The sequence below is a fragment of the Acanthamoeba castellanii genome, assembly GCF_000313135.1.
Source record: "Acanthamoeba castellanii str. Neff unplaced genomic scaffold scf7180000084768, whole genome shotgun sequence".
NCBI classification, from domain to species: Eukaryota; Discosea; order Longamoebia; family Acanthamoebidae; genus Acanthamoeba; species Acanthamoeba castellanii.
In genome coordinates, this window is record NW_004457618.1 from 16,720 (window position 1) to 39,001 (window position 22,282).

The 22,282-nt window shown below is 59.5% G+C and overlaps 7 protein-coding genes across 7 annotated transcripts in view; 2 read left to right on the plus strand and 5 right to left on the minus strand.

Moving 5' to 3' along the window:
- ACA1_250670 (protein kinase domain containing protein) overlaps nucleotides 1-4,731 on the minus strand; it is a gene marked incomplete at both ends in the record, with an annotated part of 4,897 nt that extends 166 nt beyond the window's left edge. Inside the window, 18 exon segments of the mRNA XM_004367445.1 lie at nucleotides 7-443; nucleotides 460-573; nucleotides 653-766; nucleotides 853-897; nucleotides 977-1,093; nucleotides 1,174-1,430; nucleotides 1,529-1,782; nucleotides 1,867-2,014; nucleotides 2,111-2,246; nucleotides 2,336-2,482; nucleotides 2,607-2,848; nucleotides 2,944-3,299; nucleotides 3,395-3,708; nucleotides 3,806-4,114; nucleotides 4,205-4,342; nucleotides 4,435-4,495; nucleotides 4,655-4,682; nucleotides 4,725-4,731. Of these exon segments, the coding sequence (XP_004367502.1) occupies nucleotides 7-443; nucleotides 460-573; nucleotides 653-766; nucleotides 853-897; nucleotides 977-1,093; nucleotides 1,174-1,430; nucleotides 1,529-1,782; nucleotides 1,867-2,014; nucleotides 2,111-2,246; nucleotides 2,336-2,482; nucleotides 2,607-2,848; nucleotides 2,944-3,299; nucleotides 3,395-3,708; nucleotides 3,806-4,114; nucleotides 4,205-4,342; nucleotides 4,435-4,495; nucleotides 4,655-4,682; nucleotides 4,725-4,731 (3,224 nt within the window).
- Nucleotides 4,732-5,689: 958 nt separating this feature from the next.
- On the minus strand, nucleotides 5,690-7,629 carry ACA1_250780 (Fbox domain containing protein; the record flags this gene model as incomplete). The annotated part of the gene is made up of 7 exons (XM_004367446.1): nucleotides 5,690-6,118; nucleotides 6,355-6,396; nucleotides 6,650-6,738; nucleotides 6,827-6,896; nucleotides 6,995-7,126; nucleotides 7,214-7,552; nucleotides 7,588-7,629. 7 exons carry the CDS (start codon nucleotides 7,627-7,629, stop codon nucleotides 5,690-5,692), a joined length of 1,143 nt encoding a protein of 380 aa, XP_004367503.1.
- A 489-nt stretch (nucleotides 7,630-8,118) lies between these two features.
- Nucleotides 8,119-11,026, plus strand: ACA1_250790 (uncharacterized protein; the record flags this gene model as incomplete). Its single annotated transcript, XM_004367447.1, has 11 exons — nucleotides 8,119-8,361; nucleotides 8,455-8,544; nucleotides 8,766-8,822; nucleotides 8,904-9,030; nucleotides 9,130-9,243; nucleotides 9,324-10,072; nucleotides 10,148-10,207; nucleotides 10,292-10,381; nucleotides 10,546-10,650; nucleotides 10,735-10,800; nucleotides 10,898-11,026. 11 exons carry the CDS (start codon nucleotides 8,119-8,121, stop codon nucleotides 11,024-11,026), a joined length of 1,830 nt encoding a protein of 609 aa, XP_004367504.1.
- A 528-nt stretch (nucleotides 11,027-11,554) lies between these two features.
- ACA1_250800 (uncharacterized protein) lies at nucleotides 11,555-13,716 on the plus strand (the record flags this gene model as incomplete). The annotated part of the gene is made up of 7 exons (XM_004367448.1): nucleotides 11,555-12,370; nucleotides 12,464-12,626; nucleotides 12,721-12,915; nucleotides 13,016-13,122; nucleotides 13,187-13,285; nucleotides 13,368-13,500; nucleotides 13,574-13,716. The coding sequence occupies 7 exons, from the start codon at nucleotides 11,555-11,557 to the stop codon at nucleotides 13,714-13,716; spliced, it is 1,656 nt and encodes a 551-aa protein (XP_004367505.1).
- A 250-nt stretch (nucleotides 13,717-13,966) lies between these two features.
- ACA1_250810 (3phosphoinositide-dependent protein kinase 1, putative) lies at nucleotides 13,967-16,665 on the minus strand (the record flags this gene model as incomplete). The annotated part of the gene is made up of 12 exons (XM_004367449.1): nucleotides 13,967-14,050; nucleotides 14,146-14,362; nucleotides 14,486-14,652; nucleotides 14,745-14,936; nucleotides 15,052-15,157; nucleotides 15,235-15,297; nucleotides 15,396-15,474; nucleotides 15,562-15,633; nucleotides 15,749-15,912; nucleotides 15,966-16,068; nucleotides 16,166-16,370; nucleotides 16,489-16,665. 12 exons carry the CDS (start codon nucleotides 16,663-16,665, stop codon nucleotides 13,967-13,969), a joined length of 1,629 nt encoding a protein of 542 aa, XP_004367506.1.
- A 694-nt stretch (nucleotides 16,666-17,359) lies between these two features.
- On the minus strand, nucleotides 17,360-19,420 carry ACA1_250820 (Ankyrin repeatcontaining protein; the record flags this gene model as incomplete). The annotated part of the gene is given in 5 exon segments (XM_004367450.1): nucleotides 17,360-17,774; nucleotides 17,862-18,193; nucleotides 18,376-18,779; nucleotides 18,899-19,394; nucleotides 19,409-19,420. 5 exon segments carry the CDS (start codon nucleotides 19,418-19,420, stop codon nucleotides 17,360-17,362), a joined length of 1,659 nt encoding a protein of 552 aa, XP_004367507.1.
- Nucleotides 19,421-19,826: 406 nt separating this feature from the next.
- Nucleotides 19,827-22,258, minus strand: ACA1_250830 (uncharacterized protein; the record flags this gene model as incomplete). Its single annotated transcript, XM_004367451.1, has 11 exons — nucleotides 19,827-19,905; nucleotides 19,928-20,001; nucleotides 20,045-20,282; nucleotides 20,411-20,591; nucleotides 20,665-20,781; nucleotides 20,871-21,031; nucleotides 21,116-21,178; nucleotides 21,257-21,353; nucleotides 21,414-21,552; nucleotides 21,697-21,792; nucleotides 21,902-22,258. Coding segments are annotated over 11 exons (1,602 nt in total), but the record flags the coding sequence as incomplete, so codon positions are not given.
- Between the last annotated feature and the right edge of the window lie 24 nt (nucleotides 22,259-22,282).

The window sequence follows — 22,282 nt, forward strand, 5'->3', positions numbered from 1 at the left end:
GTGAACACCTCCTCGTAGCCCCGGTGGCGCTTGAGCAGGCCGCGGAGGGTGCCGTTGTGGAGCACCGTGGCGTCGCGCATGGCGATCGGGTTGAACTCCCACAGCGATGCGGCGCGCGAGATGTCGGTGAAGACGATCGTGATGTCGCCCTCGGGCGGGCGCATGTCGGTCGCTGCCGCGGCGCCCTCCACGCCACTTTGAGACGAGTTGCTCGACTGGGAGCTCTTGCTGCCGCGCGAGTTGGTGCTGTTGGTCGAGGAGCCCGGAACGGACCACGACGAGCCGTAGATGCTCTTGCCGCCCTTGGACGACGTCGAGGTGAACGAGGCCGACGCGCCACCGGTGGCGTCGCCCACCATCCCGCTGAGGCGCGTCATCACCTCGAGGAACGTCGGTCGCACGCTGGGGTCCGTGTGCCAGCAGTTGGTGATGATGTCCGTGTACTCGGCCGGAATCCACGTCGGGGGTCTCCTGGAGGATCTCCGGCGCGGTCCAATGCACGCTGCCCACCATGTTCTTCGCATCGCCCTTTTTCATGTCCTCCTTGAACTTGGTCAGACCAAAGTCACTCACCTGTAAACAAATTTTAGACGTGTCCGTGTGAGAGAGTGGGCACTGTGTGGGAGCGTTGCGTATTGGCGTTGCGCCTTACCTTGACGTTCCACTTGGAATCCAGCAGAAGATTGAGGGACTTTAGATCACGATGAACGATGCCCGATGAGTGCAAAAAGTGCATGCCCTTGGAGGCCTGGTAGGCCACCTTGACCTTTGGGACGAACAACTACGCATTAGCCAACTACGCTCGGCGAATACGAAAATGCCCCCACCCGCCACACGCAACCCCCCCCGTACCTTCAGCGCGAAAGGAATTTCAGGAATAAGCTCGTTGTGCAGCAGCTGTTTAAAGAGAAGAATGTGAGCAATTAATTGTGTGGCTGTAGCCAGTTAGATCCCTTAGCTCGATCGGGGAGCGTACGTCGTAGAGGGATCCCAGGGACATGAACTCCATCACGATACACATCTTCGGAGGCTTGGTGCACGCGGCCATGAACAGCACCACGTTGGGATGCCGCAACGCCGTCATCACCCGCACCTGATCATTCACCCAATGATGTGAGCATTCACCCATCACCGGCGGTGGCCGAGGAAGAGGTCGGTGGCGGTGCGACGTACCTCGTCCTTGAAGCTCCGCTCCATGTCCTTGGAGGCCTTCTCCGAGGCCATGACCTTGACGGCCACTTCGGTACCCTTCCACAGCGCCCGGTATACTTCGCCGAAGCCGCCGGTGCCGAGCACGTCGCCAACCTCGAGTTCCTCGTACTGGATCTCCCAATCGTCGCGGTCCCTTCGCCTGAACAGGACCAACAGGAGCAGCAGGATGATGCAAGCCAGCAGCAGGAACAGCACGGCAGCCGCCGGCAGCGCCACACCTTGGGGAGAGGGGGGGAGGAGAGAGAGAGAAGGGGGTTAACAACAACCACCCGCAGATCGCAGAGAAAAGGGAGAGGCTTGAGGGAGATTAAGGTACTCAGGGCGACGATGAGTGACTCGTTGGTCGAACTGCTGTCGGCGACGAGGTCCTGGCAGTAGGTGCCCGTGCGTCCGGTGTTGCATACGCAGCCGACGTTTTCCGTGCAGGTGCCGGCATCGGAGCACAACGTGCCGTCGTTGATGCACGGCGCGATGCTGCTCACGCTCACGTCGTCGCAGGTGAACTCCTTAAGCAGGGTGAGGAATTGCCGCCTGACAGGCTCGATCGTCAAGGCCAAGATGTAGCCTTGCCTGCATTCACCCAAACCAGTGTTAGACCATGCACGATTCGCCCGAATGCGTTTGCGGTTGTGACTGGAGCGGAGGAGAGGGTACGTGTCGGCAAGGGACACCGCATTGGAATCGGTCTGCGTCCAGTAGAAGAAGTCGGCGAGGGCTTTGGCTTTGGCGCAAGATTGCATTGTGGACTGGTGGTAGAAGAACGACCCAAAGGTAGCCAGCGGCCAGCTGTTGGCGCCCGGACCTGCACACCCAGCCACCACCACAATGCAATTCACCGGAAGAAAGGGTGAGCCCCATACCGCGCAAAGAAAAGGAGGCGTAGTAGAGTCTGAAATACCGAGCGCGAGGGACTCGTAGGCGTATGAGCTATTGGAGAGGAAGTCGTTGATGGCGCTCGTCACTGTTGTGGTGTTGGGCGCGACCACATTGCCGGCAGGGTTCCTCAACGAGGCGGCGGCCAAGTATTTCGACGACTTCGCGCGGCCGAGGGGTGTCAGCTCCGACGACAGTAGCGGGAGCAAAAAGGTGAACAGAGAGGGAGAGTAGTAGTGGGGTCACGCACCAGCTTGATGGCGTCGAGTCGGACGAAGCCAATGGCATAGGAGGTGAAGATAAGATCGCGCACGAGAGCTTGAGCATCGGCGGCACTCTGCGTGCGATTGCCCGTGCCGACCTGAACCGGGAAGCTAACGAGCGAGCCACTGCCGACCTGCACGTTCGGCGGGTCGCGAGAGTCAGCAGTTGGTGATTGAGAGCTCATGACCAGTCAGTACTCGCACACAACGCATAGAAATATATATATATACATATATATATATATTTGGGCGTCGTACAGCTGCTGCGAATTCGGGCACCACGGCACTGAGGACGGACGTGAAGAGGAGGGTGGTCTCGGACGCCGTAGATTGCAGGCACACGTAGATGACTTGGGCGGGAAGGAGCGCCGCCACTTCGGCCGTATTGACAGCCTTGATCCTGTAGTCGTCCCACATCGTGATGTTGTTCATGTAGATCCCCGCGAGGATCTCGAAAGTGAACACCAGCGTGTGGTTTTTCAGTTCGGGAATGTTGTAGCCTGCGATGCATCGCGTGTACACAACAAGCGCGGTGCGGTATAAGCCGAGGGCATCACTGTCAATCGGAGCTAAAGTCGAAATGTCGAGGTCATACCAGGCACTGTGGCATAGGCAGTGATGGGCAAGACGGCGAGGTCGGGAATGGTCGACAACCACGAAGAATTGACTCCGCTGTTCGAAGCACCAAAATCGCTGTCGTAAGAGGCCAGCTGCTCGGGGGCCTCGGTGGAGGCCGAGGCGAGGTAGTACTTGACCTTGTTGTCCAGCGAGGAGCTGCGCGCCACAGACCATCCCGTGTACAGGGGCAGGGCAGGGCCAACGCCCACCAGGTAGTTCGTCGTGTAGGCCTGCTCGTTGTTACACGCCACCGTGTTGAGCAGATCGATCAGCCGCTTCCGCAGGGTCACGTCCAGCGGAACAAAGTTGAGGTCGAGCAAGGCTTGCGAGGCACTGGTAAAGTACACAAGTGATCACGCGAACGTGATGTGATTAGAAGTGGAAGTCATGTACTGGAGAAGTTGGCTAGGGAGGGAGGGGGGGCGTACCCATCGTTGGTGTGAATCCAAGCGACGAAGTTGAGCAATTCGCGCACGACATTGCAATCGACTGCAGTCACGTCGCGATTCAGCGAAACGTAGGACATCAAGGCGAGAGGCCAGCTGTTGGTGCCCTCCGCATCGTAAATGTCGACGGTGAAGTTGCTCTGGCCGAACTCGGGCAGGAAGGCCGCCATCGCCGATTGCACGGTGGTGCTCGAGGCCGTCACGAGGACGTTCTCCCTATTGTACATTTGGGCATACTTGACCCCGGACGTGACCGCATCGGCGTAGCTCACAAACGTGATCGCGTTCGTGCGTGCCTGCACCAACATGAGAGTGTAACACGCGTGGTGTCAGCTACATAGATGTGTGCTGCTGCTGCTGCTGCTGCTGCTGCTGCTGCTGAGAAGTGTGTACCTTGAGCCACGTGAGGCGGTTGGTCGAGCTGGTGCCGGCAGAAAAGCCGGTGCCCCGCAGAGCCGGAGGCATGGCCGAGAACAGACCACCAGCGGCGTCGAGCGCATCCGAGAAAAGGGGGCTGAACGACACCAGCGCGCGCTTGAACACCTCCGGCACGCTGATCCCCGCATTGTCGGAATAGCCGATGGTGATGTTGAGGGGCGGCAGCTTCCCGACCAGCAGCGGGTTGAGGTCTTGGATGGCCTGGTCGTCCCACATGGAGATGTTGCCCGCAAAAATGCGCCCGACAGTATCCCGATCGAGGATCTGTTGTTGTGGGTGGTCCAACAGCCGGCGCGTTAATAAATAGAAACAGTTTAAATGACGAGCCGCTCAAGGAACAGCACGAGCGCGAACCAGCAGCGGATCGGTCGAGCCGAGGGTGGAGATGTTGTAGGCCAGAACCAGCGCTTGGCCAGCGATGGGGAACTGGGCCAGGTCGCCGTACTGGGCTGCTTGCGCTGCGGGAATGCCTCGGTCCAAGCACATGAAATCCTGGTGGAGGACCACCCGGGCCAGACCAGCACAGTTAGAGACACGGTCAACGTTGGCACTCAGGGTCACGATCGGGGGCTGGTGTGTCGTACGATGTAGCCCGCCCCATAGTTGGACAGCGCCAAGTTGGTCCCGAGCGAGTAAAAGGCCACCCTGTGCGGTGGTAACCACCACACACACGGTCAGACAGGCGTTGCTGGGCAGCAAAAATGCGAGGTGGGATCAAACAAGAGCCAGTAGTACTAGTATTAATAGTTTTAATTTCGGCATCGATAAATTTTCCTAAAACGGAGTATGTTGTGGCGCGCCAACCGCCAACGAGGCCCAAAACTTGTTGAAGCTGGGAAAGGAGGAAGTAAGGGGCGAAGAAGAAGGAGCGTACTGGACATCGTCGCGGAAGTATGTGTAGGCCTTTATCCAACTGTTCCAAACGGAGAGGGTGGTTGACGTTCCTCCTCCATACAGGGCCACACTATGCGCTGAGTCTGCGTTGTTGTTGTTGTTGTTGTTGAAAGAAACACAACAAGCACACGCAGATGAGCGTTACACATGGTCTACATGTCACACCACGTCACCAAAAGATGGTGGGTCTGGCCAGCAAGAAGCTGTAGGTTTTTTTGTTGATCTCGCTCTTCCTGACGCCCAGTAGGCCATTGGGTAGTCACGAATCGATAAAAGACACGCCAAGGACGAAGAGGGACAACCGCCGCCGCCACCACGAACATTAAGCTTATCGTATCTTGGAGAGGACCCACGCCGTACCAAGCACAAGCAGCAGCAAGAGGGCAGAAGAGAGGCCCAGGAGGAGAAGGTGGCGGTTGTGTCCCAGCTTCATGGCGAACGGCGGTCACGGTCTCTGGGCCGTGTGCAAGTTGCGGGTGCGGCGTGACCGGTCTGGCGTGTGATGCACTTGGTTGCTGTTGTTTATATGAAAAGACTGTACCGCACAGCAGGCCGCGCGTGCGCCAACCCGGGCTTTTTCGCACCAACCCCGCTCGGAGTCAGCGAGGCCGCAACGGTCGGCCCGCGCAAGCGGACACAACACTGCTTCGACAACCGGAGGTCCGTTCACCAATCGGCACCAATGTCCCGGGGCTTTTTTCCGCCTCGGCTACGGCGGCTCATCTACGACTGGAGTGAGTGTGCTCTTCATCTCTACGGTACCGTGGCGTGATGATGGGGCTGGTCATGGCCGTGTCTTGCGAGTGCGTAACCAAGCCGATGTTCCGATGAGACGACAACCAATGACGGCGCGTTGTGCGGCCGGTCGCTCCCCCACTCGCGCGAAGAGACGAGGCACTAAGGCACCCGGCGGGGGAACCGTTATTTTTTACATCCAACAACACATCACTCGAGGTGTGGGTCGTGAGGCGGTGCCTCAGCTGCATCATCGCGCAGAGCCTCAGCCGGGAAGAGGGCCAGCAGCGCCTCGGCGTGGTTACTCGCGCGGGAGAGGGCCACAGCGTTGGAGAGATTGGCCGCACGTTCGGGTCCGCCCGCGGACACCTGCACGCGACGGAGAAGTCGGGCCATGTCCACGCTGCCGCTCTTGCAGGCCAGCATAAGAGGAGTGTAGCCGCTCTCGTCACTCTGGTCCGTTAGGTCCTCCCACTGGCGCAAGACTGCGTCGTCGGCCGACGAAGACGATAGCGCAAGGAGGTGTTCAAGAAGCGCTACTCGGTCGGTGGTGACCGCTTCATGAAGCACATTACGCCGCGATTGCGTTTGCCTATGTCCGACGTTGGCTGTAGTAGATCCACAGACAGGAAGCTTTAGCTGGAAACCAAGAGACAACTGCAGCCAACTTGTTGCTACAACCATCATGATGGAGGAAAGAAGCGCGTTACCTCCACAAGATAAAAGAAAGGCGGCCGCCTCGACTTGCCCCTCCAGGACTGCTCTATGAAAGGGCCTGTGTGACGCTCAACAGTTGGGTGAGACAAAAAGTTTACTCGTGATGGTCAAGCCCAGATAGATGAAGCTGCAACGTACGTTCCGCCAATAGTATTTACAGAGTCCACTGCTGCCTTGTGGGAAATGAGAATGCGGAGCACCTTAGGAAGGAAGAGGAAAGAAGGGTCAGACCAACCCACAACTTGACGTGACAATCACGTCAGCCCAACATGTGTCGAGGGAGGCCCCTACCTCAACATGGCCAAAGCGAGCAGCAAAATAGAGAGGAGTTTCGAGATCTACCGCGGGAGGGTCGGGCGCCGCCCCATTCGCCAGGAGCAACTTGATGGTGCACACACCTTAGTAAGGTGCTAGGCGCCGCAGGAAGGTGAACGCGACCCTTCTTACCTGTACTATCATCGTGAAGCCCTTGCGTGCGGCAACGTGAAGGAGCGAGTCGTTATATCTCACGATCGACTCATAGAGCGTGGCCTCGAACCACTCTGGTGGAAGAAAAGTGGCATAAGGGCACTGTGGCGTAAGTAATGGACACCGTGCAGTCATAGACCCAAAGGGCTGGTGCGTGCCTACCAGGGTAGTTGTAATTAGGGAAGATGGTGTTCCTCCATTTGTAGTTGACCAGAGAAGCAACTACACCACCCTACTCGAGCGCGCGCGCCGTGTTCGTTAGTCTAAAGGAAATCATCTGACACGGCAGTGTGGCTGCCAAACACGAACGAGGGATTGGTGATCAGGTACCGAGGTGGGCTTGGCAGAAGGGCAGAGAGCGACCATCCGCGCGAGCAGGCGCTCCACAATCCGGGCGTAGCCATAGTTTACCGCCCATAGCAGATTGGGATACACGCGCTCGATCTTCTTGGTCTCTGTCAACTGCGCGGCGCACGCAACGCGACAAATAGGACCGAAAGGAGTCAGACATGATCGGACACAGGAGCAGAGTAAGAGGCAGGAGCAAACCGAGAGGCTGAGCGTGAAGTCGGCCTCCTGGCCCAGTTCGAGGCCAAAGTACTTCTGCAGGGCGCATGCGACCTCCACGCAGCGCTGCCGCCATACGCGGCCGGCAGGAGGTGCCGAAACCTCGCCGTCTGCAGCAGCAGCGCTGGCGGTTGCCGACTGCTGCTCGCACGGGGCGATGAGTGCGCTGTGGATGCGCTGCCACAGAAAGTCATCTGCCACGGCCTCGTGCCATCGCTGGCACACCAGCGCGACGCGGCACAGCTCGTGCGGGGGCAGATGGCCGAGAATGAGATACAGGACCTCCGTCGGTACGCCCTCCAGGGTCGCAGCAGCAGCAACCTGGGCTGCAGCCAACGTTGACGCAGTAGAACTACTTTCGCCCAAGTCCTCTTCCTCTTCCTCCGCTTCCCCCACATCCTCCACAGATCCCGGTCGGCTCGGACTAGCAGAGCAGAGGAGGACAGGTGGTGCGCCCGCACCGCTTAATCTGGTGTGGCGTCGCTCGCGTTTCTCCTTGCGGTCCTCTAGCTCCAACTCCGCGGTTGCGCCCTCGCCTTGGTCATCTTCGTCTCCTTCTTCTCGAAGGCGAGAAGGAGCTGCAATGGTAGCTTCAGAAGTTTCCTCCTTCTTTCTCTTCTTCACGTTCTGCGGGCGCGGGGCGCCGAGGCAATCTGCCGTGGCGGCCGTGGTCGATGCAGAATTAAAATCCAAAAATTGCAGCATATGAGAGAGACCGCCTAGAAGATGAAACGAAGTAGATGTATGGGGCCGAAAGATACTGCTTTTGTTTTTTCTGGGATCTGCTGTTTGCGCAGGAAACGCAAGTAAACGAAAACTGTTCATGTCCAAACCCAGAGGAACCTCAAGTTGTCGCCTTTTTTCACAGCCTTCGTGAACGTCAGGCCATGGCACAGCTGCGGCCCGGGTCAAGCTCGAGCGGCATCGGCACGGTGGGCGACGACCAGGTGTTGGCCAAGGCCGAGAGCAGGCGCGAAGAGTCGCTCCACGTCGGGTGGCTGGACGGCGTGCGCGGGCAGGCCGTTTGGGGCTGGGTCGTGGCCCACACCCTCCGGTTCGTTCTGCCCCGACCCCACTGGCTTCGCCTCTTCCCCGCCCAGGCCCAGCTGCCCGCCCTACGCTCCTTCACCGTACCCCCCCCCCGGCTCCATTTCGTGCTTCGTTTGCCCCCCCCCAAGCAACGCTGACCCTTGGCACTTTGTTGGGGGGGGGCAATCCGCCAGAAATGGATGGACGTGTTGGGTGGCCTGCTGCTGGCCACGTCGTTCAACCTGTTCTTCTTTGTCGCTGGCGCAGCTGCCTTCATGACTCTCGTACATCGACGCGAGGCCAACCGCGTGTGGTCCCTCCTCTTGCACAAGTTTGGTTCGCATTGCTCTCTCTCTCTCTCTTTCTCTCTCTCTCTCTCCCCTGTGTAGACTGAAGGTGCAGCAGGCCCGCGTGCTAACAACGCGACTGTGCAGTGAGGTATGTGACGTTACTGGGCCTCGGGTGCGTGGCCGCGTTGCCCGTTGTGTGCGTCATGATGTGGCAGCGGGACCTGTCTCTCGCGGAGCTCACCATGGGCGACTACACGAGCATGATGTACAAGGTGGCATTCCTGAATCTTCATTCCCTCTGGTGAGCATGGTCTACAAAATTCGCTCATATTATAATACTGTGTCATGTGCAGGCCATTGGGTCAAGCGGAGGCGACCTACAGCTGGTGTTCCCGCTCTTCTTCTTCCTCTGGCTGATCTACCTGCCTCTGTTCCGCACTGTGCGACACTGCTACCAGGCCGATAAGCCCCGCGCCCCTGGTTCTACAGGTTGTCTCCTTGTGCGGCACACTTTGATCCAATGGTTTGTGCCACACTTGTGTGAGCTAACGCTCAGCTGCGACCGGGATGTAGGGGCAGGTGGACTGGATCTCGACAGCTACAACACGCTGCAGAACCTATCGTTTTGTTCGGTGATGGGGATGGTCTTCTTCGCCGCTGCGACGCCCGTGCTCGTTCTGTGGCTGTGGTTTGGTGCCGTTGGCCCCCTCCCTCTCCGCCCACCCCTTGGGCGGCCTTTGCTGATTACCCAATCATTACTCGATCGTTCACAGGCTTGTTAGCGGGCAGCCTGGTGGTCATCGTCGGCATGATTCCCGGAGTGGTGGTGCTCTGGTATGCCTTGTGCAGAAACGGCCAGACGAGAGAGGCCGGCCCGGAGCAGCAGGACTGGGTGCTGTCGATCGTCCTGCGCCTCGTGTCGCTCCTCAAGCGGGCCGGCGGGCACAAGAGCGGCCTCCACTTCTTCCTGGCCTCGACCGCGATTCCGCTGTGCATCATGTGTTGGGCCAACCTCTACTTCAGCTCGGTCCTCGTGAGTACCGGCGTGCTGCTCATCTACGGCGCTCCATTCCTCATGTCCTACCTGCGCCTGCCCAGCACGCTCTCCTTCTCTCTGCCCCTGCTGCCCAGCTGCACCCTCTGGTCGCGCGCCATCCGCAACAACAACTACGCCACCCACCAGTCGTCGGATGCCGCCGCGGGCAAAGCCAAGCTCGAAGACTCGAACGTCGATGACCGCGCCGCCGCCTACACCACCGCCCGTCGCGACGTAGGGGAGGTGCACCCCGAGGCCTTTTCGTTCTGGCTCACCACCGAAGGCGCAGGCGGCTGCGGAAGGGTGTTGGCCAAGGGCCACATCAGCACCGCGGCGGCGTGCCTGCTGGCGATCGTGGCCGGCCACATCGCGTTCCTGGGCTCGCTCGATGTGGTGCACCCCAACGTCATACCGCTCGCGGCGCCCATCCTGGGCATCTTCCGGATGGACCTCAACAAGAACTACGGCATCTACTGCCTCGCATTCGTGTCGGCCTCGGCCTTCTACATCTTCGGCTTCATGTACCTCCTCTTCGAGAAGGAGGGCAAGCTCCCCGCCCAGGGCTTCTTCTCCAAGAAGCGAAGCAATCTCTTCGTCATCGCCTTTGCCATCTTCTCCATCGTACGTGGTCTTCTCCCCTTTCGTTGCTCTTATTTGTGGTTTTCAAGCTCCTCTGTTCACCACCCGGTTCATGTATGTCACCAGGTGTTCCTGCGCCTCTCGCTTCCCGGCACCAAGTGGAAGTGGATCCTCATCTCGCCCTCCCTCGTCACCTATTCCACGTGCCTCCAGCGGGTTTCCTTTGGGCACCTCTTTCCTCCCCTCTTCCCTTTGCTTCGCTGTTCTAGCCTTATGGATGCGAGTGAGAGGACTAACGAGACGGCATACCATCTCTCTCGCACCATGCCCTCCTCTTTTCAAGGCTGGGCAATTGGTACGTGCTGTGGCTCGCTCTCCAGTTCTGGAAGTACTTCTCCGAGGGGCGAAGGTCCGACGAGTCGACCCCCACGTTCCTCTCCTCGCGGCTGCTCTTCTTCGTCTTCATCACCCACTCCTTTTGGGAGGTACAGTGCTCTCTCTCTCTCTCTCTCTCCTTCCTCTTCCTCTTCGGCCGATGACCGACCCTGCCCCCCGTTTATGTTACGCAGTACTGCCTGGTGAGCATGCTCCGAGCAAGCGGCCTCAGCGAGACTCTCCCCTGGATGGGGCAAATCGTGCGCCCTCCCCTCACCACCGCCTGGTCGTGTGTGTCGTTTTTGCAGCCGCGCGTGCTCAACGAAGAGCGATTGCTTTGGCCACGTACGTGTGCAGGTGCTGCTCAACGCGTGCGTGGTGGGTCTCACGTTCGGGTCCAGCTGGCTCTTCGCCTCCTACGCCCCCGAAGGCCCCGGCATATCCGACCACGACCGGCAGCGACGCCTTCGAGTCGCCGCAGAGTAGTATTGGGCCGAAGAGTAGTGTTGCCTCGTGCTTATGTACATTTCTTTTTTCTTTTCCCTTTATTTCTTTTCGCCGGCGCTTCGTGTTGGCGATCGTGGTCTCCACACCACAACTGGGAAAGCTACAACAACAACAGCTTGGTAAGGCCACGCGCCCAACCAATGTTTTCCTTCTTGAAAGGCAGCAAGGGGAGTGCCGGCCAGCAGGGCCATCAGCAGCAGGCGGGAGGAGGCAGGAGTGCACTCGAGACCCCACGCGAGCGTGGGCTGCGGGAGGCGCGACTGCTGCGCGAGCTGGTGCGACGGCATGCCAACGACCCTGCCGCCCTCCACGCCCTATTTTCCCACCCCTCCTCCGCCGGCCAGGTTCGTCCCTCCCTTTGCCCCCCCTCCTCCAATTTAACAAAAACAACAGATGTCCAGTTGTTGCCCTTTTGTCATCTCGATGCGCGTGGGGGCATCTAGATGAGCCTGACCGCGTTTGCACACATGCGTGTAGGAGCTGGTGAGGTCATTGAACGAGGTGCACATGGTGCTGGCTCGGGCGGCAGAGCACACGACGGGCGAGGCGGCCCTGGTGGCGATGTTGGCGGCGCTCGACGAGGTGCAGGGCGCGCTCAGCCTCTACTATTCCCTCCCCACCCTGCAGTCGGCCGCACCCGCCTTGCCACCCGCCCCCTACGGCAGCGCTGCTGCCGCGCCTCCGCTCCCCGCCACACCTCCACTGCCGCCCAAGGGCTCTTCACCGCAGCTTCCGTACGGTGCCTACCCTGGGATTCCACCACAACAGCAACAGCTGCAGCAGCTGCTGCCACCACTGCCGCAGAGCCCGAGCAGCTACTACCAGGCGCAGCAGCTCCATCAGCGACAGCAGCAGCAGCAACAACACCACCAGCGACCACAGCAGTCCCAGTCCCAGCCCCAGCCCCAGCCGCAGTACCTGCCGGCGCAGTATGGAGGAGGCGCCTCGCAGACACCCGGGACGTCGGCGATGCGGGTTGGGCTTGACCACCTGCTGCAGGTCGACGACGCCGACTGGCTGCGGGCCGAGGCGAGGGCGACGGTCACCGTGAAGACGGCCGACACCGTGTACGAGGGCGAGGTGCACGGCACGCTGGCCGACATGCAACAGGGCCTCATCGTCATCAGCGGACAGGCCGCAGCGCCCGCCAAAGGAAACCAGGGGTCATCATCGTCGGCCCCCTCCGGCGCAGGCGGTGGCGGTGGCAAGGGTCCAGCCGGTGCCTCCGGCTCCGCGGCCGGTGGCCACCCTACTAACGACGCCGACGGTGCAAAGAAAAAGCGCGGCCTCATCAACGACATCACCAAGGCGTCTCCCTACGGGGTACGTAGCGTTCGATCGATTTAAGGCTCTGTTTCTGATTCGATATTTATGACTCCGTTCGTTGTGTGGGCTGTTCTCGCTGTGGCGACATAGCTGGGCGCGATTCCGGCCAAGTCGGGCGAGACGGAGAAGGGGCCGCGACAAAAGCCCCGGCGGGACGTGATCAAGCTCCCCAACAACATGCACACCCGGGTGGTGCCGCCCAGCAAGCAGCGCGGCTACGACCTCGACGGCTACGAAGAATTTGCCCTCATCGGTGCTCCCTCCCCCCTCGCTTACGGCTTGCTTTTAAAATAATCCGTTAATCCAATAAGATCAATAACTAATAATAACTAATAATAACGATTCAGATCCGAAGCGCACGATGGCCAACGTGCTGAAGGTGGACACGGACTGGGAGCTGGTCGACAATCCTCCAGAGGCATCGGACCCGGCCATCATGTACGAGGTCGCGGCCGTGGCCACCAAAATACGAAACACCCACAAGGTGGGCGGCGAGCGGGTCAAGGAGATGCAATTCTTCGTCGAAAGCGTCGAGACCCCCGGTGAGTCACTCACTCCCCATCATCAGCCGTTCTTTTTCTTGTTTTCTTTGTGATTTGCACGTCACGACCTCACACCTGTGGTGGTCTGACACCACATCAGAGGTCCGCGTCAAGGCACCCGACATAGCGCCGCTCTTGCAGTCCATCTGCGAGGCTTCCTCTCTGCAGCCCATCACTATCGACGGCAAGTGGCCCTTCTACATCCAGGTAATCCAACCCCACCACCTTTTACCGCTAACCGCCCTGCCTCACGTACCTCTCTGCCTTGCAGGACAAGTACAGCCCTCCCAGCGAGAGTGTGGTGGCCCACGCCCGAATACTGCATCGGCTGCTGGAGATCATCTGCTGTGAGATCTACACCCATGGAATGGTGCGTGCGTGGGCCGGGTGACAGAGCTCGTAGCGTTTATTCGCTTACCTCCCGAGATACACACTTGTGCCACTCGCTGCAGGACAAGGTGCGATTGTGCTACATGACGACCATCCGCGCCGACTTCAGCGTTGCCGCCAAATCGGAGGTGGACGGGCAGTGGTATTTCAATGTCATGGCTTTCGAACAGCAGGACTGCTGCGACGTCGCTTCCGGTCAGTACTCCCACTACTCATGGTGTACTTCCCTCGCAGCAACCTCATTCTTCCGCCCTTGCCCTGTTTCCAGGCCAGCTGAAGCCCGACCGGCGGCCGTGGATGTACTGGACCGAGCGTGTGGGGATGCTCAACGGAGTGAAGCCGTGGGGCCTCTACAACAAGGACGTACGTCAGCGGCTCTACACCTACCTCCAGGCCCTCGGCCTCAAATAAGGTGTGTGCCGGCCGCCACCCCCAACGCCACGCGTATGATACAGGAGCTTTATTGTTTTCACTTCCTCGCGCGGTGACAATGCAATGCACGCATAAAAGAGACGTTCTAGAAGAGTAAGGCTCATCGAGCAGGTATCGAGTAGGTGCGTGGTGCGTAGGTAAGAAAGTAAGACTGCGGCGAGGCAGTCGAGGCTGGACTTGACTGCTGGGCGCCGCAGCAATCCGAAGAAGAGATTCTAGTGTTGGTGGGTTACTGGATGAGATGCTTGTTGATGGCGTCCACCCACGCCTGGGCGTTCTTCGCCTTGTCTTCGAACGAGTAGTCCCGCTTTTTCTACGCACACACAACACACAGGCCACATCAGAATGTGAGGAATGTGCTATGAGAGACCCTGGGGAGAGGGTGAACTGCAGGTGGGCGTGGCGTACGGTCTGGATGATGAAGTGCGCGGGATCCTTGGCGATGGCCTTGACGACGATGTCGAACGTGATCCGCCCCATCTCCTTCCTCGTGGCGGGGTCGATGTAGATGATGCGCGGGGCGTCGGTAAGGAGAAGCTGTCTTCTCTTGACGTTGAACACTCGTCGCTTCTTGTGCACCAGCGCCGCACGCAGCACCTTCTCCGTGTCGCCCAAAAACTCCTTCCTGCATCCATTCATTCCCGTGCACTTTGAGTCGCCGTGGTACCCACCGCACGCACGCACACGCACACACGCGCAGCACCGCACCGCCGCGCACGCACGGGACAAGAGAGCAGTGGGATGGTACCACTCCGAGGTGTTGGCCTCGATGTCCTCCGGGTCGGTGCGCGGGCTGGAGGAGAAGATGCCCGACCCGCTCCTTCCGGCCTTCTCCTCGCTCTCCACCGAAGTGGCAGCCGGCCGGCCGGCGGTCGGTTGCACTATCACCTCTGTCTCATCCGCCTCCGCCTCGACCTGCGAGCATGCCTCCATTAGGATTACGTGCGTGTGCGTGTGCGTGTGCGTGTGCGCGTGCGCGTGCGCGTGCGCTTTGGTTGCGCTGGTACCTCATCGAGGTTGGGCAGGCTGCTGCTGCTCGCTCTCCGAGTGGTCTCGGCCGGTTTGGGCACGTTGGGGTTGGATGCAAGCGGCGGCGGGGTGGCAGTGACGATACCCTCCCAATCAATGCCCTCGAAGAACGGGTGCGACTTGATCTCGTCAAAGCCGTTCGACCCGAGCCTTTCATCCGGCTCGCTCACCTGCGAAAACACACACACACACAACACGTGTTGGAAAGAGAATTGCAACAAAGCCCTGAGAACAAAGCACCGGCTTCGTTCCCCGGAGGAAAGAGAGGAGGGGAGGGGGTCGCACCAGCAGCTTCTCGCAGAGGTCCTTGGCCACCGGCGGGAAGAAATCGGGGAAGGGCTCGAACTCCCTCTCCCGCACCTTGCGCATCGTCTCCCACGGCGTGCTGCCTCTGTTGTGTGCAGCCGCAAATCGCGAGAGTGAGAGAAAAGATGGGCGGTGGGCACGATCCAGAAGAGAGCAACGCACCTGACGAGTAGCTTTCCGGTGAGGAATTGGAACAGCATCACGCCCAGCGCCCACAGATCGGCCCTGAACAACCCGCGTCGGCGTGCTGGCATGTTAGTCACCCCCATCCAGCACAGGAGAAGGAGAGAGAGGCAAGAATCGGGGTGTCTTTTGGTGCGCACCGTGTGTCGAGTTCTTTCTTGTCTCCCAGCAGCTCGGGGGACATGTACTCCGGGGTGCCTTCGAACGAGTTCGTGCGCCCTACGAATACGATAAAGAGAACCGAATGTCAGAACAACACCATGTGACTCCCCTCCCTTTTTGCTGAAGTATCTGGGGAATGCGCACCCCTGCCCACGTCCTTGGCGGTACCAAAGTCGATGACCTTGATGTGCCAGTCTTCGTTCAACAATATGTTTTCTGCGCACAGAGAAGAAGAAGAAGGAGAAGGAGAAGAAGAAGAAGGTCAGTCACGCAATAGAACAACAGGAAAGGAACAGCTGCGCAGCTGATGGTTGGGGTGGGGCGCGCGAACCGGGCTTGAGATCGCGATGGACGATTCCCTGTCCGTGCATGTGCTCCAGCGCCACCACGATCTCGGCCAGATACCACCTCGCACACTCCTCGCTCAACGAGCCCATCTGCAGATGAAGTGAAGCGCCCAACCGCGCAGGCAGCCCCACCAGGTAAGAGAGCCGGCTGAGGAGAGCGAGACAACAATGCTTCACATCCATCATAGCTGTGTCGTGCACGGCCGAAGGTTTTCGTGGAAGATGGAGCGGGAGGGAGAGAGTGTATGTGCCTTGCGGATGTGTTCGTAGAGCTCGCCGTTGGCGCAGTAGTCCATCACGAAGTCTGCGCGTAGCCGCACATTTGGGGGGGGGAGTCAGCCGACGAGTTCACCTCGAGCGTAGGAGAGCCACACTGGTGGGAGAGGGTAGAGGGGACGCACTGAGGGCCGGGTCGGTCTGGAAGGTGTAGTGCAGGGTGACAATGAACGGGTGCTTGAGCTTCTCGAGGATCTTGCGCTCCCTGAACACGATCTCCTTGTTCTTCTTCTCCATGATGAATTTCTTCTGTATGAGCTTCACCGCGTAGGTCCTGCCCGTCACCACGGGGAAGGAGAAACCGGGGGTCTTGACAGTGCCCAGCTTCACCTGTACATCGATGGCATTTTCTCAGTCAGTATTGAAGGGGGGGATGATTTCAACAATGCACTGCGCATTAAACTTCGGTAGGCCAGCGTGGCTCAAGAGAGAAGTGGGTGAGGCGTACTGTGCCGAATGTGCCCTCACCCAGTGTGCGACCCCAATCGTAGTCCTTCTCGCGGGGGACGGCGGCTCTCTCGGGCGGAGCCGCCGTGACCACGGGCGTCATCTCCAGGCTCCCACTGCTAACGCTCGGCGCCCCGGCTCCCGCCGCTGTCCCCTCGTTGCCCTTCGTCTCATCCATTAGTGTTGTTGTTCTCGCCCCGTTGTTGGTTGTCGCCCACGCAACCTCACGAGATCAAGAAATACTCGAGAAAACAAAAGGAAATTGCATTTCGCACAGCTGCAGTGTGGTGGTCATGTCGCACACCCGCGGGTGTCTCCCTCTCGACTTCCACTGTGACCTGAGTGAATCTAGATGGACCGGGCTCACCCCATGCATCGACACTTTACCGCCGCGAGGGACGAGTTGTTAGATTTCGCGCCCGTAGGCGACATTGAGGAATGCAACGTTCACCATTCCGGGCAACAACACCATCGCCTCGGCCGCACTCAACACCAACAAGGAGATCGTCGTCGTCACAGGTAACCAACCCCCCCCACCCTCTCCACCACCACAAGCACGTTCCGGGCACCGACGTCGGGAAGTGGTTTGCGATCGTCAGCCGAGGGAAGTTTGCCGACAAATACGTGGGGTTGGAGAAGGAGGATTGGTGGCACCTAAGCACCATCAACATGGAGGAGCTCGCCGGGTACGGCAGCGCCGAAGACACCGACGCGTCGCTGGTGACGTACTTGCGAGCGTTTTCTCACTTCCGTGGTGTGGAGAATGTCTTACGCAGAGCAGAATAAAAGCGGGGAATGCCAGTGTTGGACACTGGCGCTACCGCCCTCCTCTTCAACGCGGTCGTTTGATGGATTTACATTGACGCACGCATTTACAAGGCGGTGCTCTCGTGGACGAGGTTGTGGAGGTCAGCCAGGGGCGAGCCACTGCGGTGCCTCTGCTGCCAGTACTCGCTGTAGCTTTGGTCACGCCACCGCAGCGAGAAGTCGAAGCCTTTGGCCTTGAGGTGCTCCAGCCACCTGCGCGGCAGCTGCGGCCCGGCGTCGATCTGGCGGTGGAGCAGCGTGCGACCTTCGCCATAGGTGGCGTTGATGTCGGCGCCGTGGGCCAGCAGCGCATCGAGCAGCTCCTTCTCTCCTTTCTCCACCGCGTGGATGGGTCTGATGCCCGCCGTCCACGCCTCGTTCGCATCGGCGCCCAGCTCGAGCAGCACCCTGGCGTTCGCTGCTTTCTTTCCCGGCAGCCCGGCAGCGGGGGCCTGGAGCACTAGAAAGAGAGGCGACTTGCTGTTGTGTGTGTGTCGTGTGTTGCGTGTGTTGCGTGTGTGATCAGGTAAGAACGCAAGGACCACTTGCAGTTACGAGGTGTAGTACCTCGGCGCAGGATTGACAAGCGGCAGCCCGTGCTCCACCAGCAGGCGTATGAAGGCTGCCGAGTTGCACGCGGCCAGTCGCCAGATTGACTCGGGATCGGTCGTTCCTTGCAGGAGGCGCTTCCACTCGGCCGGGTCCCTGGCCAAGAGCAGCCGCAGAATGGCGAGCACCGACGTCTGCAGGCTCTGGTAGTCCCGGATGCCGTGCTCCGACATCCAGGACAACACGAGGGCGAGGAGGTGCAGCCTGCTGTCTCTATCCAGCACGCCTCGATTGAGGAGAAAGTTAACGATGGCCGGCTTGAGCAGTTCGCCCTGAACGTCCACCGGCGGCTTTTCCAAACACAGTCGGAGGGCTGTCTCTCCTCGACCCTATTGTGTGGGTCGTGCACCGTGTGTGTGTGTGTGTGTGTGTGTGTGTGTGTGTGTGTGTGTGTGTGTGTGTGTGTGTGTGTGGTGTGGTGTGTGTGTGTGTGGTGAGTATTGGCGTGTGGCGTGTGGAGGGGCTAACCTACCGTCCTGGCGAGTGGGTCGGCTCCTCGTTCGACCAGCAGCTCCACCATTTCCAGCGTAGGGTGGTCACTCTTGGCCACTTTGTGCAGCACCGCTTCGCCAGAGGGCAAGGTTGACCACGTGACAGAGGCCCCCCGATCGAGCAGCTGCTTCGTCATGCACAGGTCGCCGCTCGTTGCCGCCACCATGAGCGGCGTCTCGCTGCCCCAATCCTGGTCGAGAAGGGCAGTCGACGCCAGGGGGAGCACAAACTCCAGCGTGCGGCGTAGTCGGTTGCTGCAGGCCATGTGCAGGAGCGGGGTGGGGTGGGCCGTTGCTCCACTGGCGCCCAACACTCGTGCCACAGCGCCCTCGTCGGGCTGGAGCGCCAGAACCTCGCGCATGACCTCGATGTTCTCCGACTCCGCTACGCAGCACCCACCAACTGTCAGTGTCCAGCACACAATAACCGGGTAACGCACACGCGCACACGCACCACAGAACACAACGAAAGAGCACGACGTGACGCAAGGAGCAGCGCGGTACCGGCCAAGAAGAACAAGCTCGAGGTGCTCAGGTAGAGCGGCGACAGCGCCTGTTCAAGGCTGCTGGCGTCGCGAATCTGACCACCGGCTGTGTGCTCCAGCAGCCGCAGCAGGAGCGTGTACGCGGTCCGGGTGGTGTTCTGTATGGCCAGCTTGACGGTGGTGCTCGTCACCGAGAGGCCCTTCTCCAGGAGCATCACCGTCGCTCTCTCGTTGCCCGACCGTGCGGCGACGTTGAGTGGCGGCTGGCCGCTCTGCCGGTTGAAGCTGGGCGCGACTGCCGCGCGCTCCAGCAACTCCTCCCACGGCAGTGCGCCCTCGTCGCCACCGCCGCCTTGGAACCGACCACTCAGCAGTTGGGCCACCACCACGTTGTGGTGTCGCTCGATGGCGAAGGCCAGCGCCTGCTGCAGCCTCTCCGCACGCGGCAGCGCCCGGGCCGGGTTGGTGTAGTGGCGGTAGGCTCGAGCCGCGTTCCGGCACATCTTGCGCCAGTCCTGCAGCGGCCCACCTGACGCGACATCTGGTCCCGCGCAGCAGCCATAGTGGCTCTGGTGGACCTGGGCCGTGTTTTAATAACAAACAATTTAGTTTAATATTTCATTTCAGAAATGAAATAATTACAAATGCAAGAAAATAGAAAATAGAAATAAGGGAGGGGGTGCCTTGCGCCAAATCCAGTAGTGGGCGCCAGAGGAGCAGCCCGCCTCAGCAGCCTGGGCGGGGGCCAACACGCCGCGCCACGAGAGGCACACGGCCTCGCACCTGGCGAGCGAACACGGATCAAGCCAGCGAAACACGCGCGCCATCACCTCGCTGGGCAGGTGGACCAAGTGGCTCTCGCCACCTGAGTCCATCTTCGTTTTGGTGTGAGCGATAATCTTCCATCTTCGTTTTTGTGTGGAGCAACAATAAGTCAGAGTGCCACGTCAGCAGCCAGAAGGGACGTGGCCGTAGCGGAGCCAGTCGACGTCGCGGAGCCAGTCGTGGAACGGACCATACGCGAGTCTGCACATGGCCCAGTACGGACCTTGAGTGTCTGGCCTCTGATGGGGAAAAGGAGAGGCCCCGCCCGCGCGTCTTCAGTTCGCAGCGCTCTTGTGACTGAACAGAGAACGCGGTATGAGGTGGGTGTGGAGGGTGGTACCAGATGACCAATGAAGGGCTGCTTCTCTCGAAAGTTGTACGGCGTGCATGACGACAGGCAGCACACGGCCAACAGGACGGCCGCCTGCACGCGCAGATCAGTGCCCGGTATGCGGAGCGAGAGGTTGAAGGTGCGCGCAAACTGGTCGAAGAAGCCGGGTCCAGCCATTTGGTCGTTGATGTACTTTGACGGCGGTTGGGCGCTGGGCAGTTCAAAGTGCCCATAAAACACGTCGGTTCTATAGTTGGGCAAGGAGAACCTGTTGCGCCATCAAGTACACAAACACAAAGGTCACCAACCACCCCAAACCAATCAACAATCAGCTCTTAGGCCATGGGGAGCCAGTGATGCCGGTGGCTTGCGTACCTGCGCTGGAGTGCAGCCGTAGAGGCAGCGGCGCGAATCGAGAACTTCACTCGTTGCTGCACCTGTTGCAGGCGGCAAGTGATCCGAAGTTGCCCCTTCTCGTCAGGCACTCGCAGCCTGACAGAGGCCTTGCCCTGATATCTCCTTGTCCCGGACCTCCACGTCACAAAACTACTCACCCCTTCCGACGCGATCACATTTAGCCACCAGGTCAACACTGGCGTTTTGTTGTGAGAAAGGTGAAGTCCACGCACCTTTCTCGGGCGAGATGAAAGGAAGAAGCGTTACAACGTCCTCAAGCTCCACCCAGTCGAGTTCGTGGCACACCACATAGGCTCGAGGTAGCTCCAGTAGAAGGCGCCACCTTCTCACTGTGAGATCGCGTCCACGACGGATGATGATTGTGGGAGTGGCGCTGAATCAGTGCTGGGGCCAGTCAATCAGCGGCGCGTAAGCGTACCAAAGAGTTTGAGCTCGCGCAGGAGGTCCACTGGTGTGTGCCTCCCTGGAGCAAAGAGGGTATCGACCTCTGGATACGCCATGTCGAAAGGTGGTACCATCGTGCACATGTCGGGAGACGAGTTGGCCTCGGTCCACTTGTCGTCGTCATCATCCTCGCTACTGTCCACACTACTCAGTCATAGTCAAAATAGCGATTACTAAGCTGCGTCAAGATCTGGGGCAATGTGATCGTACAAGGGTAACTTTAGCTGCAGCTTCGAGAGTGACTCGTGGCAACCAGCGCTCAGCGCAATCAGCCTCACAACGCTGAACACGCCCACGCAACACAGGGAGAGAGCGAGCAACGGTGAGCGGTTGAGCGCAAGCAGACGATGTTAATAGTACCGTAGTACATCATAGGTGCCAAGACCCAGAGCGGAAGAAAGGCCCAGGAGCAGCTCGCAGTCGATGTGCCTCCGCTTGGGCGTCAGCGAATTACCACCTGCCTAAAAGATGAGCGATCTAATAAGAATGTTGTGAGTGGGTGCTGAGGTGAGCGTACACACTGTGCGGTACAAGTTGCTGAGGACGAGCTTGGCCTTGGTCACGTTGGGCGGGTAGCAGAACATTTCGAGGAACCACGTCTGATCAGCCTCGGCGCCCATGCCAGGGCTTCTGTATCGCATCTTCACCTCCTCCTTCTGCAGCCCGTCCATGAAGAAGTCACCTTGCCGTTAAAATGCGAACGCACGCACGCACGCACAACATAAAACTACACAACGCATTCCCTCTCTCTCCCCTCTCCCTCCCAGAGGGAAGCGGGCTCGGTGAGGACAGTGACGAACCACGTTGAAGATGTATCTCTCCTCTTGACCGTTGAGTGGGTGCTTGACGGTGAACTCGAGCAGGCACACGATGACGTTATTCCGTCGCGATGACACCTGCACAAAGCTCTTTACCGCCACATGCTTGAAGATCGGAGGTTAGCTGGTGCGGCTAGAAAAGGAAACGATATGCGAAAAGAAAGAAGAGGTGAGAAACCTTGCGCACTATCTCGACGAGCTCGCTGGCGGGTGGATGGCGGAAGCCACGGTACTCGCCCCAGTACTCCTCTTGCTCGATCTTGTGTTGCCGCAATCGTGCAGTGATGCGCACCCACACGGCGTCGAGCATGTCCAGTAGGCCGTGTCGCGGGTGTGGCGGCACCGGCCGTTCGACGTAAGTCTTCCCCTCTTCCAGAAGCATCTTGAACTCTTCCTCCTCGATTCGCATGTCTTCCGACTCTTCTTCTCCTTCTTCACTTTCGTTCTCCTGACCGCAATCATCGCCCACCGACTGGCCATTCGGGCCGATGCCACTGTCATCGAGGGCGAGGTTGGGCAGAGGCAACCGGCGGGCCAGGGCCTGCGCCGCATAGGAGAGCTCCAACCT